General features: G+C 66.3%; 4 protein-coding genes across 4 annotated transcripts in view; 1 reads left to right on the forward strand and 3 right to left on the reverse strand.

Moving 5' to 3' along the window:
* Window positions 1–2576, reverse strand: part of EMIHUDRAFT_357904 (hypothetical protein) — a gene marked incomplete at its 3' end in the record, with an annotated part of 3899 nt that extends 1323 nt beyond the window's left edge. Inside the window, exons 1-9 of the mRNA XM_005763458.1 lie at window positions 2163–2576; window positions 1826–1864; window positions 1376–1432; window positions 1108–1150; window positions 985–1025; window positions 828–888; window positions 648–754; window positions 205–421; window positions 48–89 (exon numbers count right to left, since the gene is read on the reverse strand). Of these exons, the coding sequence (XP_005763515.1) occupies window positions 676–754; window positions 828–888; window positions 985–1025; window positions 1108–1150; window positions 1376–1432; window positions 1826–1864; window positions 2163–2258 (416 nt within the window). The remainder of the gene's footprint in view (window positions 1–47; window positions 90–204; window positions 422–647; window positions 755–827; window positions 889–984; window positions 1026–1107; window positions 1151–1375; window positions 1433–1825; window positions 1865–2162) is intronic.
* Window positions 2577–3668: 1092 nt separating this feature from the next.
* EMIHUDRAFT_104863 (hypothetical protein) lies at window positions 3669–6964 on the forward strand (the record flags this gene model as incomplete). Its single annotated transcript, XM_005763459.1, has 7 exons — window positions 3669–4040; window positions 4390–4467; window positions 4809–4826; window positions 5354–5466; window positions 5647–5782; window positions 5958–6158; window positions 6647–6964. 7 exons carry the CDS (start codon window positions 3669–3671, stop codon window positions 6962–6964), a joined length of 1236 nt encoding a protein of 411 aa, XP_005763516.1.
* Window positions 6965–7342: 378 nt separating this feature from the next.
* Window positions 7343–8070, reverse strand: EMIHUDRAFT_437672 (hypothetical protein). The gene is made up of 3 exons (XM_005763460.1): window positions 8019–8070; window positions 7713–7941; window positions 7343–7614 (listed from the first exon to the last, which is right to left on the reverse strand). Exons 2-3 carry the CDS (start codon window positions 7731–7733, stop codon window positions 7396–7398), a joined length of 240 nt encoding a protein of 79 aa, XP_005763517.1. The 5' UTR covers window positions 7734–7941; window positions 8019–8070; the 3' UTR covers window positions 7343–7395.
* Window positions 8071–11183: 3113 nt separating this feature from the next.
* EMIHUDRAFT_45735 (hypothetical protein) lies at window positions 11184–11633 on the reverse strand (the record flags this gene model as incomplete). Its single annotated transcript, XM_005763461.1, has 1 exon — window positions 11184–11633. A coding segment is annotated over one exon (450 nt), but the record flags the coding sequence as incomplete, so codon positions are not given.
* Window positions 11634–13566: the final 1933 nt, after the last annotated feature.

The following is a 13566-nucleotide window of genomic DNA, read 5'->3' on the forward strand; positions in this document are numbered from 1 at the left end:
AGGGGGGGGGGGGGTCCGGAGCAAAGGGCATTTCTACGGCGGCGTACCAGCGCGTCCTTCATCGTCGCGGGCGGCTCGGACTCGTCCGCCTAGCTCATTCATTAGTCAATACGTTAGTAGTGACTAGGAGGTGTCTAGGAGGTGTCTAGGAGGGGTCTAGGAGGTGTCTGGGAGGTGTCTGGGAGGCGTCTAGGAAGTGCTCGCCTCGCGGCGGGCAAAGAAGTTTAGGAGCGAGTCGAAGGCGGCGAGAGTTGTCTTGCCTGGGCAGGTCACGGCCACTGGCTAGTGACGAGGCCTCCTCCACGGAGCAGAAGGCCAGCACGGAAGGCGTCATCTCCCCCCATCTCCCGGCTATGTCTCGGCTACGTCTCGTGCCGAGCGTCGCGATGAAGGCGATCATCAGCAGCGTGCGGAGGAAGTCCTAACACCGAGGGACCGTGCGACGTTAGCAAACTCGCGCAGCAACGGCTTCCGCCAGCGCGCCCAGCGCAGTAGAGGCGCCTCGCTAAAGACCGCCGCCATATCTCCCCATATCTCGGCCATATCTCCGCCATCTCTCGGCTCTATCTCGCGCCTCGCTAAAGACCGCCGCCATATCTCCCCATATCTCGGCCATATCTCCGCCATCTCTCGGCTCTATCTCGCGCCTCGCTAAAGACCGCCGCCTCCGCGGAGTCAGGCAGCACCGACCCAAGCCCCGCAAGCAACCCGTCGACGGACGCAGCCCACAACGGCCGCGGCCCCCCTCCGCCGCCTGTTGATTAATTATTCAATACCTGTTAACTAATGAGCTCCTTGACACCGGCCGACCCCCCCCTAGGGTCCGCCCGGCGCGGCGGCGTAGCTGCGGCAGGCCATGGCGGCCAAATAGGCGCCCAGAAACGGCGCCTGACCGCACGGGCGGGAAGGGGAAGGGGGGGGGGGGGGGGGTGAAGGCCGCCGTCGGCAGCAAGCTTGCTGCATGGCTCGCGGCATGTCTCGCACCGCCAAGAGGGTGATTGCCTTGTACGCGGCGACGCGCAGGCCTGCTCACAGGCGTGCAGCAGCCGTGAAGAGGCGCCGTTCACACGCGGCCTCGCACGCGCTCGGCGAGAGGGGCGCACGCGCCTGCGCGGCCCAGCAGCGTCGTCGCGAGCTCGAGGAACTCCTCCTACGGCAGTCGATGGGGCGTGGCCTGAGCGACCAGAGCATGAGACGACGCCGGCGCGAGGAGCTCCGCCTTGTTGAGAACATGAACTAGGAGGTGTCTAGGGAGTGTCTAGGCGCTCCGCCTTGTTGAGAACATGAACTAGGAGGTGTCTAGGGAGTGTCTAGGCGCTCCGCCTTGTTGAGAACATTAACTAGGAAGTGTCTAGGGAGTGTCTAGGAGCTCCGCCTTGTTGAGCCGGCCGCTGCCGTCGTTGTCTGCAGCGCGGAAGAGCACTTCGGAGACCTGTGAACTCGTTCATCCGTCAACTAAGCTGTGGCCACGAGGACTTTGGAGACCTGTTAATTACTACTCTGGCCGCGCGGTGGCTGGTGATCTGGTGCATGGCATGGAGTTGTGTGGCGGGGAGGCACCGAGGCGGCGGGCAGGAGAGAGGCGGGGAGGAGAGAGGCGGTAGGGAGAGAAGAGGCTGCAGGAGAGCCGGCAGGGGAGGAAAGTGGCAGCAGGGAGGAGAAGAGGAGGAGGAGGAGGAGGAGGAGGAGGAGGAGAGGGGGAGGAGGAGGAGGAGGAGGAGGAGGAGGAGGAGGAAGAGGAGGAGGAGGAGGAAAGGAGGAGGAGGAGGAGGAGGAGGAGGAGGGGAGGAGAGGAGGAGGAGGAGGAGGAGGAGGAGGGTCTCACCTCGCGGCTCGGAGGGTTGACGGGAGCCTGCCGGTTCACCTGCGCCAGGGAGGCGGCGGCGCTGAGCGCGCGTGCTGGCAGCAAGGGATGTGGTGGCGAGGGAGGCGAGGGCGGCGGCGGCGCTGAGCGCGCGTGCTGGCAGCAAGGGAGGCGGTGGCGAGGGAGGCGAGGGAGGCGCGGTAGACGAGGGAGGCGAGGGAGGCGAGGGAGGCGAGGGAGGCGAGGGAGGCGGCAGCGGTGGCGACGCTGACTGCGGTGTCGGCGGAGGTGGCAACGGCGGAGAGGTGGCGACGGCGGAGGTGGCGAGGGAGGCGGCAGGGCTCGTGGTTGGTAAAACCTTGATGTAGAGCTTGAGGATGAGGACGTAGCTCTCGTCGATGTCGACCCGGCCGTCCTTGTTTGTGTCGGCCGCGTCGAAGATGTCATTGATCATGCCCTTGAGCCCGGGGATGTTGTTGCACCCGGCGCTCTCGGCGGCATTTGCGGCGATTTCCCCGCCGCGTGAGACGCTGCGTGAGAAGATAGCGGCCTCACCGCCGTGAGGCGACTTAGGCGGAGGCACCTTCGAGGCTCGTCCGAGCCCGCGCGACGGCGGCGAGAACGCAGAGCTCTGCCGGTTTTCGGGCGAGAGAGACTGCCGCTTGTGCTTGACAAACTCCTTGGAAGGCTTCGCCAGCGTCGGCGTGCCGTAGCCTTGGCGGATCATGGCGCCAGGGCTCGTCAGTGCGCCTCGACGTGTGGCGGCTGTGGCTTGTGCGCGCCTCTGTGGCTCCTCCTTCCCAAAGTCGGCGGTCTCTGCCAGGGGCCCCTCCTCTCGAGGTTCTCGAGGTGGATATCCTTTGGCCGCGTTGGGTAGCGAGGATTGGTGTAACCCGAGCCACGGAGGCGTGTTTTCTGGCGGCCGACCGTCAGTGCACGGAGTTGCCACTTCTCCGACTGCCCCGGCTAGTTCCCGAGGTCGTCGGGTGTGACCCCTTCGTCCCCCGAGACCTAGCGCGGGTGGGTTGGAGGGGGCTCGCCCCGTTCCTCCCCATCGGGCCGCGTGAGCGGCCTCGCCTCGCAGATTCGTTTTCGCGCCTGGGTCAGGCGCGCGGGGCATCCCCCGGGTCGCTCGACCAGCGATCCGAAGAGTGGCCGCTATGCGAAGGAAAGAGCGGGGCCCACGGGGTACGCCTCCGTCCGGCCCCCTCCGAGGGGGGAAGGGAATTGCGGGGTCCCCACGGGCGCCTCAGTTCGGCCCTCCCGGGGGGGGGAGGGGAGCAAGGGGGTGGGGGGATCGGGGCGGGGGGGAGGGGTCTCGGATTTCATGGGTCTAAGACTTGCCTTTCGGGGAGGGGCCTCGGTTACGGCGAGCGCAGTGGCGCGCGCCCTACGTCTTCCCCTCCTCCCCAGAGGCAGCGAGTAGGCAGCGAGAGGGGGTATCGAGCGCCTATGTATGGTTGTGGTGGTGTTGACGGGCGTGGGTGGTTGGGTGGGCGGGTGGCGGGCGGGAGGGCGGATGGGCGGGAGGGCGGGCGCAGCCGAACTGACTGCCACACATCCTGAGCGAACTTCCCTAGTCACCCGCGGCCGGACTCCATCCGGCACGCGTCGCTGGGCGCTCAGAGCTGCGTCCCCTGCTCGCCACCCCGACGCCCAAGGCGCCCGAGCGAACGACAGGCGGCACGCGAAGACTGGTTGCAATCCCGCCGACCGCCAGGCCGCGGGATGATGAGTGCGTGGTCTTGTAGTGGGTCTCGGAAGCTCTCCTCTCGGGCTAGGAGCCAGCCCCTCTCCCTTGCCCTCGGAACACCTGTGTGCTGTGAGAGAGACTCCGCTTCGTTGAATTCTTTTGCGCCAAGGCATGGCTGCAGCTCCACCCTCCCACTCGCGCATCGCCGACGCTGCTCGCTCCGCCGCCGCCGGATCCGTGGCTGGCGCCTCCGTCTCGGCGGTGCTCCAGCCGTTCGACACGCTCCGGACGCGGCTGCAGGCGGACGCGACCACGGGCACTGCCAGGCCGGTCGGCGCGACGCTCCGCGCCATCGCCGCCGAAGGCCACGGCGTGAGCAGCCTCTGGCGAGGCTCCACGGCGACCGTGCTCCGAGTCGGCGGTGGGGCCGGTCTCCACTTCTTCTCGCTGCAGCTGCTACGCGGTGCCGCGGCTGGCGGGAGCGGACAGCGGCCTCAGTGGGTCGGTGATGCGGCGATGGGTGGGACGGCGCGCGCCGTGGCGGTGTTCGCGATGTGCCCGCTCACGACCGTCAAGACGCGGATGGAGGCGAGGCGGCGCTTTCGAGACAGAGAACCTTCCACTCCCAAGACGCTCCCAAGGCACTTCCGAGACGATTCCGAGACACTTCCGAGACACTTCCGAGACACGTCCGAGACGCAGGTCGGACACTTCAGAGACTCCCGACACCCCTGCTAGACTCGCGCGTTCCCATCGGACGGCTCACAGATCTGTCTCGGAAGTGTCTCCGAAAGTGTCTCCGAAGTGTCTCAGAAGCGCCTCAGAAGTGCCTCGGAGGCGTCTCGGAGGCGTCTCGGAGGCGTCTCGGAAGTGTCGTGGAGCTGTCCTGCAGGCGAGCGGCGCCGCGGCCTCTCGCTTCTCGTACGCCTCCGTCCCGGAGGCGCTCGCCTCGATCTCAAGGCGCGAGGGGGTGAGGGCGCTGTGGCGAGGCGTGCCGCCCGAGTATCGTTAGATCATGCGGTATTATGAGGCGGGGCGTGCCACCCCGAGTAGTAGTGAGTATGCTATTTCCCATTGTCTCATTACTATGTGGCTGTATTATTTATCACTGTCGTGTTGTCGTGTGGCGAGTCGTGCCGCCCGAATCGGTACGCCTCCCCTCCCCCTGCCCCGCACTACTACCGGCTCACCACTCCCTGCACGACCCCCAGCATGCAGTCCCGTCTGCTCTTGCGAGGCAGAGCTGGTCAGTGGCTCACTGACAGGTGAGCAGTACTTACGAGTTCACCACCCCTCCCCTCGTCTTGCGAGGCGTGCTTCCGGCCCTCGGTGCGAACGCACCCTTCTCCGCTGTGCACTACGCGTGCTACTCGCGCCTGCAGGCCGGCGGAGATATGGCCGAGATACAGCCGAGATCTAGCCGAGGTACACCCGAGTGAATCGGCCAAGGTAGGGTTAGGGCTAGGGCTAGGGTTAGGGATAGGGTTAGGGATAGGGTTAGGGATAGGGTTAGGGTTAGGGATAGGGTTAGGGTTAGGGATAGGGTTAGGGCCGCCACGCCCCGCCTGTCAGTCGATGCTGCATCAAATGATGATCAATCTCGGCCAATCTCGGGAGAGCTCTGCCTCCCCCGCCTCTCTCGATCAAGGATGTCGGGCTACCGCTCACTCACACGGCGACACTAGGCCGAGATCGCGCGGCGAAGGCCCGCCTCCTCGCCCTCCTCGCCCGCGACCAACTTTGCGGCGGGCGGCGTCGCCTCGGCCCTCGCCACGCTGGCTCTACCCAGCCCTTCGACGCGCTGCCAGAGGGGGGGGGGGGATGCGGTGAGATGAGGGGAGATATTCCGCTTCTAGGCTACTCAGCCCTTCGACGTCCTGCGCACGCGCGGCAGCCTAGAAGCGGGATACGTGTTCATTGTGTCCCAACCAGCGCTCGAGAAGACACGTCTGCCGGCCGCACTACGCTTGTGCCCACTGCGATTCGCCGTGCATCACTTACTCCGCCTCGCTCGTACTCACGCGGCGCTCTGACGACACTGCACGGTGCCGCATCTCCCCCCCCCCCCCTCTGATGGTGGCGTATTCAGCGCCTCTGTCCGGGCTTCCAAGGGAGGGGGAGGGAGGGAGTTGCGGTGTCCCAAGCGTAGGCGCGCGATGCTCGACCTGCCGGGTGGCGGCGCCGGCACGCAGGGCATGCAGCTCAGGGCGCTGCTGGCGGGCATCGGCCCGCGGCTGGTCAAGCGGTCGCTGCAGACGGCGCTGCTGTGGACGATGTACGAGGAGGTGTACCGGCGGTGGAGGGGGGCGGCGACCCACGTGCACGGGGCACCCTGAGCGGTTGTGCGCCGTTGCCATTGGATGGGGGGAAAATGCTTTTTATCCTGCGAAAGACGCCTACTCTCCCCGCACCTACTTACGAGCCGTCCCGGGGCGGCAAAATTGATGCGGCCTGGGGCAGGTCGCCGACCTGATCACGGCTGCCGGCGCCTCGGCGCCGGCCGACGCCGTGTTCGGCGGCAGGTTCGCGACGGGCGAGACGCCCCGCTCGACGACCTCCGCCTCCGAGGCGGACGAGGGCGACGGCGCCGGCGGCGATGGCGGGACCGGCTTCGACCTGTTCGGGCCGATCGTCGGCGCCGCGCTATCGCGGCGCCCCGCAGTCTAGACGCCTCAGGCGCACCCCTGAACGCGCCATGAGCGCGCAGGCACATAGCAGCGCCGCGCCAAAAGGTCATTCCCTCACCCGACCCGCGGCTCCATGGCTGCAGCGGTCCGCTCACCTGCACAGGGCAAATTTGCGTCGGGGAGGCTGCGGCATTGCCTATGGCAGTTATGGCATTGGCCGCGCCCCTGTGCGGCCTGGCGCCTGCGCCAGGCTGCGCTGGGACAACGGACAGCGTCACTTCTTCTGTCGACTCTCTCCGCCCCGCTTGCAACGCGACAACGGCTTCATCTTCGCCATCCTCGACATCCATCGCCGGTGCGGCGGCGCCGCGTTGACCAAGAGCGCTAGGAAGCGGCTCAAGGAGAAGGCGAGGAAGGGGCGGCGCGCTGCAGAGGCGGCGGGCGAGGCAGCCGGCGGTGCTGGCGCCATCGCCGGCGGCGCCGCCGGTGTTCAAGACGCTCAGGGAGAAGAAGTCGGCACAGGCGTCGGCGGAGGGCTGGGCGGCGGAGGTGGCGAGGGCCGAGGAGCTCTACGAGGAGCTGCGCGAGCGCGCGCCCCAGCACTGCCGCCGTGGCGGCAAGTGGGCGCGCGAGAAGTTCGTGACGGCGGTGCAGGGAGAGTTCCCGCGCGCGCGAGGGGCAGGCGTTCCCAAGGGGACGATCCTGTGCCTCGGCAGGGTGCTCGACGCGCACGATGAGCAGGACGACGCGGAGGGTGGGCGCCGGGATTGTGAGGAGGACCCGCTCGGGTTCGACACCAACCCGATGCTGCTCCGCGCCATGTGCATGGCGTTCGAGTGAACGCCGTGCAGGCAGCCCGTGGGTCACCGTCACCACCCCCTGGCCGCCCTTGAAGTGGGCCAGGCGCGCCGCGGGCTTGAGCTGAGTGTCCCTGTCGCCTGAGCCCTGGTGTCGAGGTGTCGAGGCCCGGTGTCGAGGTAGAGCGCCCACGCATGAGGATGCGCGTCTGCGTCCAGGTACGAGGTAGCCCCGAGACGTGTCTTCGTGTCTGGGCGCTTATCTCGAGTAAGTAAGGCTCGCGCCTACACGTGTAGCTGCATGTCTTTGGGGGTACGGTCGAGGTCGGCGACTAAAGCCATACCTGGTACTAACTTTAGCTCCGGGGTCGTCCTCAGCTCACGAATGTCGAATCGGGGACTAGCACGAGCCGTCGACCTGTTTTTTCTTTACCTGCTATCTATTTAAACACGGCGACGACGCGTCCGCGCTTTCTACGTTCTAGCGGCGCGCGGCGGCTGTGGCGACTTTGCATACTGCGGCAGCAGCGACTCGCTGGGAATGGCCGGCAGCGGCGCACGGGGCGGCTTCGGCGCGGGCTTCGGCCAGCCCATCTTGCCGCCCCTGCCTCCGGACGCGAGCGTCGAGCTGGGTTGCGTGGGCTGCGGCGTCGCGGGCGCGGGCTCGATCGGGCTGACCGGCACGTGAGGCGCCTAGACCCATCTGCGTCGGATGACGGAACCAGGCAGCTGCAGGACAGGGATAGGGCACCTTTGCGCTGGGTGTGATCGCGGCTATCTAGTGCGGGCGCCGGCCCGAGGTCGACCGTCATCTCGCGTGTCCGCGCCTAGTGCAGGAGAAGGAGAGAGATGACGGGACGTGCCGAAGCCGCTCCTCTCGCGGAGTCGATCTCGGTCAATCTCGGCCAATCTCGGCCAATCTCGGCCAATCTCGGTCAATCTCGGCTAGTCTCGGCTCATCTCGGGCGGGGATCTGCTCCTCGGCGACGATGAGGCCGGAGCCGGCGATGATGAGCGCACCTGAGCTCGGCAATCTCAGATCTCGCGTAACCTCGGGCAATCTGGGGTACTCTCGGAGCGGGCGACGATGAGCGCACCGCCGAGGAGGGTGAGTGGCGTCGGGAGGGTCTCGACTCCAAAGGCGAACGCCTCGGCCTAGTGAAACAATGCGCTCCTCCTCCCTCCCCCCATCTCTCCTCCTCTCTCCCCCTCTCTCCCCTTCTCTCCCCTCTCCCCCCCTCTCGCCCCCTCTCACCCCATCCCCCCCCACCTCTCCCCCTCCCCCCCCCTCTCCCCCGCCTCGGCGACGATCGGGATGAGCAGCACGGTCGCCATCAGCACGAGGGCAGACACGTACCTAATCTCGGGTCATCTCGGGGAATCCTATCACGAGGGCGGACACATACTTGAGCAGCGCCTAATCTCGGGTCATCTCGGGTCATCTCGGGTGATCTCGGGCCATCTCGGACGCGTGCTTGAGCAGCGCCACGAAGGCGACGGAGCCGGAGTAGTCGGCGAGCACGGCCATCGCCAGCTGCATGCGGAGGAGTCCAGGCACCTTCGTGGGAGCGTGCCTTGGTGAGGAGCGCACTGCTGGGCTCACGCCGAGTCGGCGGGGGGCAGCGGGAGAGTTTGGGAGAGTTTGGGAGGTGGGGAGAGATATGGGAAGATATGGGGAGCTTTCGGGAGATTTTGGGAGAGATGTGGGGAGATGTGTGGAGATATGGGGGTGGGAGCCGCGGCACCGGCTTCGACTCGGTCGACGGCGTCGTGTCCACCTTGGCCCACCCAAAGACGCCGTGTAAATAACTAACTAACCAAGAGAGTTAACGACTTGGTAGTAGTACTAATAAGAACCTTGACCCACCCAAAGACGCCGCGCAGCGGGTCGAGCGTCAGCTCCGGCGGCGCGGAGTCGAGCACGCGGGCGGCGAGCAGGAAGGGGCCGATGAGGAGGAGCTGCACCTGTTCACAGCAAGAGGTGTGAAGGGACGCTGTTCACAAGGAAGGGGCCGATGAGGAGGAGCTGCACCTGTTCACAGCAAGAGGTGTGAAGAGACGCTGTTCACAAGGACGGGGCCCATGAGGAGGAGCTGCACCGCCGCGTAAAAGACGGCCGGGTCCATCTCGTTGCGCAGCCGGCCGGCGTAGTGAAAGTAGAGGCAGGTGCCGAGCCCTGTGAAGACCGCCAGAAGGTCCGCCTTGAGCGGCACCGCGGGCCGGTCCTCGCCGTCCGTGCCCATGATGCGCCGCACGATCTCCGGGTTGTACACCTACGTAGCACACGCACCGTAGACACACGACAGCCAGCTCCTCCTCACCGAGGTCACGATCTCCGCGCTGCCCACGTAGTCAATACACATTGTACTAGGCAATGAAAGGGAGCGGCTATCAACTATGCCACGGTCCTTGGGCGGCGCACCGTGTCGTCGAGGATACAAAGCACCACGCCCACCCCTCCCAGCACCACGCCAAGGCCGTCTCGCGCGGGGACGGGCGCTCTGCGGCCGGGCGCGGCGAGATTACCCGAGATTGCCCGAGACTGCCCGAGATTGCCCGAGATTGCCCGAGAATACCCGAGATTACCGGATATTGCCCGAGATTGCCCGAGATCACCCGAGATCGCCCGAGATCACACCTGCGGCCGAGCGCGGCGAGGACCAGCTGCAGCGCGACGGACCAGCTCGACGACATCGAGTCGAAGAGGGCGCCTGTTCTCGTCCGTTTGGGTTCGGGTACCGGGGCTGGTAGGGTACGTCAGTCAGACGAAGAGGGCGCCGTGCGCCACGGAGGTGCGGGAGCAGGCCGCCTGGTTGAGAGAGGGAGACTCCGTCCTTTGGGGGAGGCATGGGTGCGCATGGGTGCGGGGGCGGGTGGCGGGTGACCGCTTCACAATGGACCGGGAGGAATTGAGTCATGAGCCCGTTGGTGGAGGCATGGGTGCGGGGGGGGGGGGGGGGGGGGGGGCAGCCCGCCTTCATCGCAAAGAGCGAGAGGCTCGCGCCGCAGAGCAGCTGCAGCTGCGCAGGGGGCGTCGACGGCAGCGCCCGGAGGCCTGCCCGCCTGCGACCATTAAACGTGAAACTCGTATTGACGAGGACGACGCCGCTCGCACGGAGTAGTACTTAAGGCCGGCCCGCCCCTCGCTGCGCAGCAGGGCGAGCAGCGCAACGACGAGGGAGGTGCACATGGCGCGCCACGCGTAGCGCAGAAAGACGTGAGACTCGTCCGAGCCGGTCAGCGCGGCGATGGCGTCGCCTGCTCCAGAAAAAGAAAGGTGTGACAAGGAAGCGTCGGGGGTGGGGAGCCGACCAGCGCCGCGAAAGCGTCGCCTGCTCCAGAAGAAGAAGCATATGCAAAGGAAACGCGGGGCGCGAGCCGGTCAGCGGTGCGATGGCGTGGCCCTGCAGGCTGGAGAGCGTCCACCCCGAGTAGCAGGACAGCGTAGCCCACGCCAGCAGCCTCCAGCCGAAGAGGGGCACCTGTTCACAGCAAGAGGTGTGAAGAGACGCTGTTCACAAGGAAGGGGCCAGCAGCCTCCAGCCGAAGAGGGGCACCGCCGTCTCGACAACCAGCTGCACGTGCGGCGTCGCGTCTCCCTCCGCCTCGGACCGCAGCTTGACGAACCCGGGCGTGGCGGGGGCGGCCAGCCCGCCCGCCGGCGAGGCGGGCGCGCGCGGCGACGGCGGCTGCACCTCGATGCGCACGTTCTTCACGCGCGCCGACGGCAGCGAAGTGAGCGTGTTCAGCACGGAGGAGAGGGCCGACTGGCGCGCGGCGGGCGGCGGCGACTGCAGCGCCAGAAGCGGCATCGAGCCATCGCCAGCCTCGTCGTGCCCGTCGTGGCCAGGCACCTGTTCACAGACGCAGGTGTGAAGAGGCGCCGCTCACACCCTCGCGGCGCCCGTCGGCAGCGTAGGCTCGTTGATGAGGTAGGCGATGGAGCCGCGCGCGTCCTTCGGCAGCTCGATCGACATGGCCACGGCAGCGTCCGCCGACTCGCCGAGCGCATTGATCGAGCCCGCCACCTGCCCGGAGATACGGGGAGATATGGGGAGATATGGGGAGATCGAGCCCGCCACCTGCCCGGAGATACGGGGAGATATGGGGAGATTTGGGGAGATTGAGCCCGCCACCTGCCCGGAGATATGGGGAGATATGGGGAGATATGGGGAGATCGAGCCCGCCACCTGCCCGGAGATATGGGGAGATATGGGGAGATATGGGGAGATATGGGGAGATATGGGGAGATATGGGGAGATCGAGCCCGCCACCTGCCCGGAGATACGGGGAGATATGGGGAGATTTGGGGAGATCAAGCCCGCTACCTGCCCGGAGATATGGGGAGATATGGGGAGATTTGGGGAGATCGAGCCCGCCACCTGCCCGGAGATACGGGGAGATATGGGGAGATTTGGGGAGATCAAGCCCGCTACCTGCCCGGAGATATGGGGAGATATGGGGAGATTTGGGGAGATCGAGCCCGCCACCTGCCCGGAGATACGGGGAGATATGGGGAGATTTGGGGAGATCAAGCCCGCTACCTGCCCGGAGATATGGGGAGATATGGGGAGATTTGGGGAGATCGAGCCCGCCACCTGCCCGGAGATACGGGGAGATATGGGGAGATATGGGGAGATCAAGCCCGCTACCTGCCCGGAGATATGGGGAGATATGGGGAGATTTGGGGAGATCGAGCCCGCTACCTGCCCGGCAACTACAGTGTGTCTATGTGCTCCTATTTGCCTTTCTTCGCATTTGTGCGGCCTCCCTAACCCACCAGTGTGTGTGTGTGTGTGTGTGCGCGCGCGCCAAGGCCCTTCTCTGTCTCTCTGTCTCCCTGTCTCTCTCTCTGTCTCTCTCTCTCTCTCTCTCTCTCTCTCTCTCTCTCTCTCTGTCTCTCCGTCTCTCTGTCTCTCTGTCTCTCTGTCTCTCTGTCTGTCCGCCTGCTGCGCCGCCTCGGCGGCCACGCCGTCAGCGCTGCTCCGGTCAGAGTCTGTCGAGGAGCGAGACCTGTTCACAGCATCCCTCCCTGCCAGCCCGCCTTCTCTCTTTGCCGAGCGCGGCGAGGAGCGAGACATAAACGAGATCGCCGACTGCACCTGTTCACAGCTCGGCCTGTGAAGAGGCGCTGCTCACAGGCGCATGAACGGGATCGCCGACTGCACCAGCGGCGCCGCTAGCGTCGGCAGCGGCGGCGCCGAGCGCACCTGGGCAGTGCCGTGGTGGTACTGCAGATAGCACAAGTGTTGTGAGTACGGCTGGAACAACCGATGCAGAGTGCTTAAAAGGGCGACACATGTGCATGTGCATGCACATGTACATGTTGTGATGTGCATGTGCATGCGCATGTGCATGTGCATGTTGTGCATGTTGTGCATGTTGTGCATGTTGTTGCGTAGTGCAAGTAGTCACGTAGTACTGGCAGTGGCGTAGCAATGAGCGGCTCCCGGGCGCACCAGCGGGTCGGTCGGAGATATGGGGAGGTATGGGGAGGTATGGGGAGGTATGGGGAGGTATGGGGAGGTATGGGGAGATATGGGGAGAGATGCGCACCAGCGGGTCGGTCGGAGTGAAGCGCGGCGCGGGCGCTGCCGCGGGGCGAACGGCGGGAGAGACGGGAACCTGTTCACAGCTCGGCCTGTGAGACGCCGTTCACAGCGGGTGGGGTGGGCGGCGGTGAGAGGCGGGCACAATGGAGAAGTTGTGCGAAGCTCCGGACGCCGACGGGCCCGCCTGGTCAATCATTCATTCCTCCGTGCTGCGAGGCACTGGCAGAGGACAGTGTGTACGCCTTGTCATCAATTCACTCATCCGTGCTGCGAGGCACTGGCAAAGGGCTCTTTGGACAGTGTGCGCGCCTGGTGATTGGTTTCTTCATCCCGTGCGAGCCAAAGAGCGGCCGGGTGGCGGGCCCGCCCGAGCTAGGGGGGGATATGGGGAGATATGGGGAGACATGGGCGGGGGCGGGCCCGCCCGCAGCGGCGCGGCGTCGTCGCTGATTGCGAGGAGGAGCCGGTTCGACTCGTCTTGCTCCGCGGCGGGCAAGACGTCGGCCAGCGAGGAGGCGCGCACCAGCCGCACCTGAGAGGTGGGGAGAGGTGGGGAGAGGTGGGGAGAGGTGGGGAGAGGTGGGGAGAGGTGGGGAGAGGTGGGGAGAGGTGGGGAGGTGTGGGGAGGTGTGGGGAGAGGTGGGGAGGTGTGGTCCGCCAGCGGGGAGGCGCATACCAGCCGCACCTGAGCAGTGGCCGTCTCGGCGGATCTCGGGCAATCTCGGCGGATCTCGGGCAATCTCGCGCGAGCTGGAGGCTGCTGGCCCCGAGATAGGGGGAGATCTGGGGAGATCTGTGGAGATGGCACCTGCCATGGAAGCCTGCCCGCCCCGCCCCCCTCCCGCTCCCCCTCCTGCGTCGCCTCGGCCACCTCCCTCACCGTCTCTGCAAGCTGGTCCTGCGTCTCGATTGCGAACCACGCCCGCCCGTCCGTCGGCAGCGCGCCTGTTCACAGCTCACGCCTGGAGGCGGAGGGGCTGTGAGCGGAGCCCCTCCCTACCCGCCGGCAGCGCGCCCAAGCGCCCTCGGCCAGCGATCAGCGCCATCGCCTGCGCCAGCGCCGAATAGCTCGTCGCAGCCACATCTCCCCCCA

Source organism: Emiliania huxleyi (assembly GCF_000372725.1).
Source record: "Emiliania huxleyi CCMP1516 unplaced genomic scaffold EMIHUscaffold_63, whole genome shotgun sequence".
Taxonomy (NCBI): domain Eukaryota; phylum Haptophyta; order Isochrysidales; family Noelaerhabdaceae; genus Emiliania; species Emiliania huxleyi.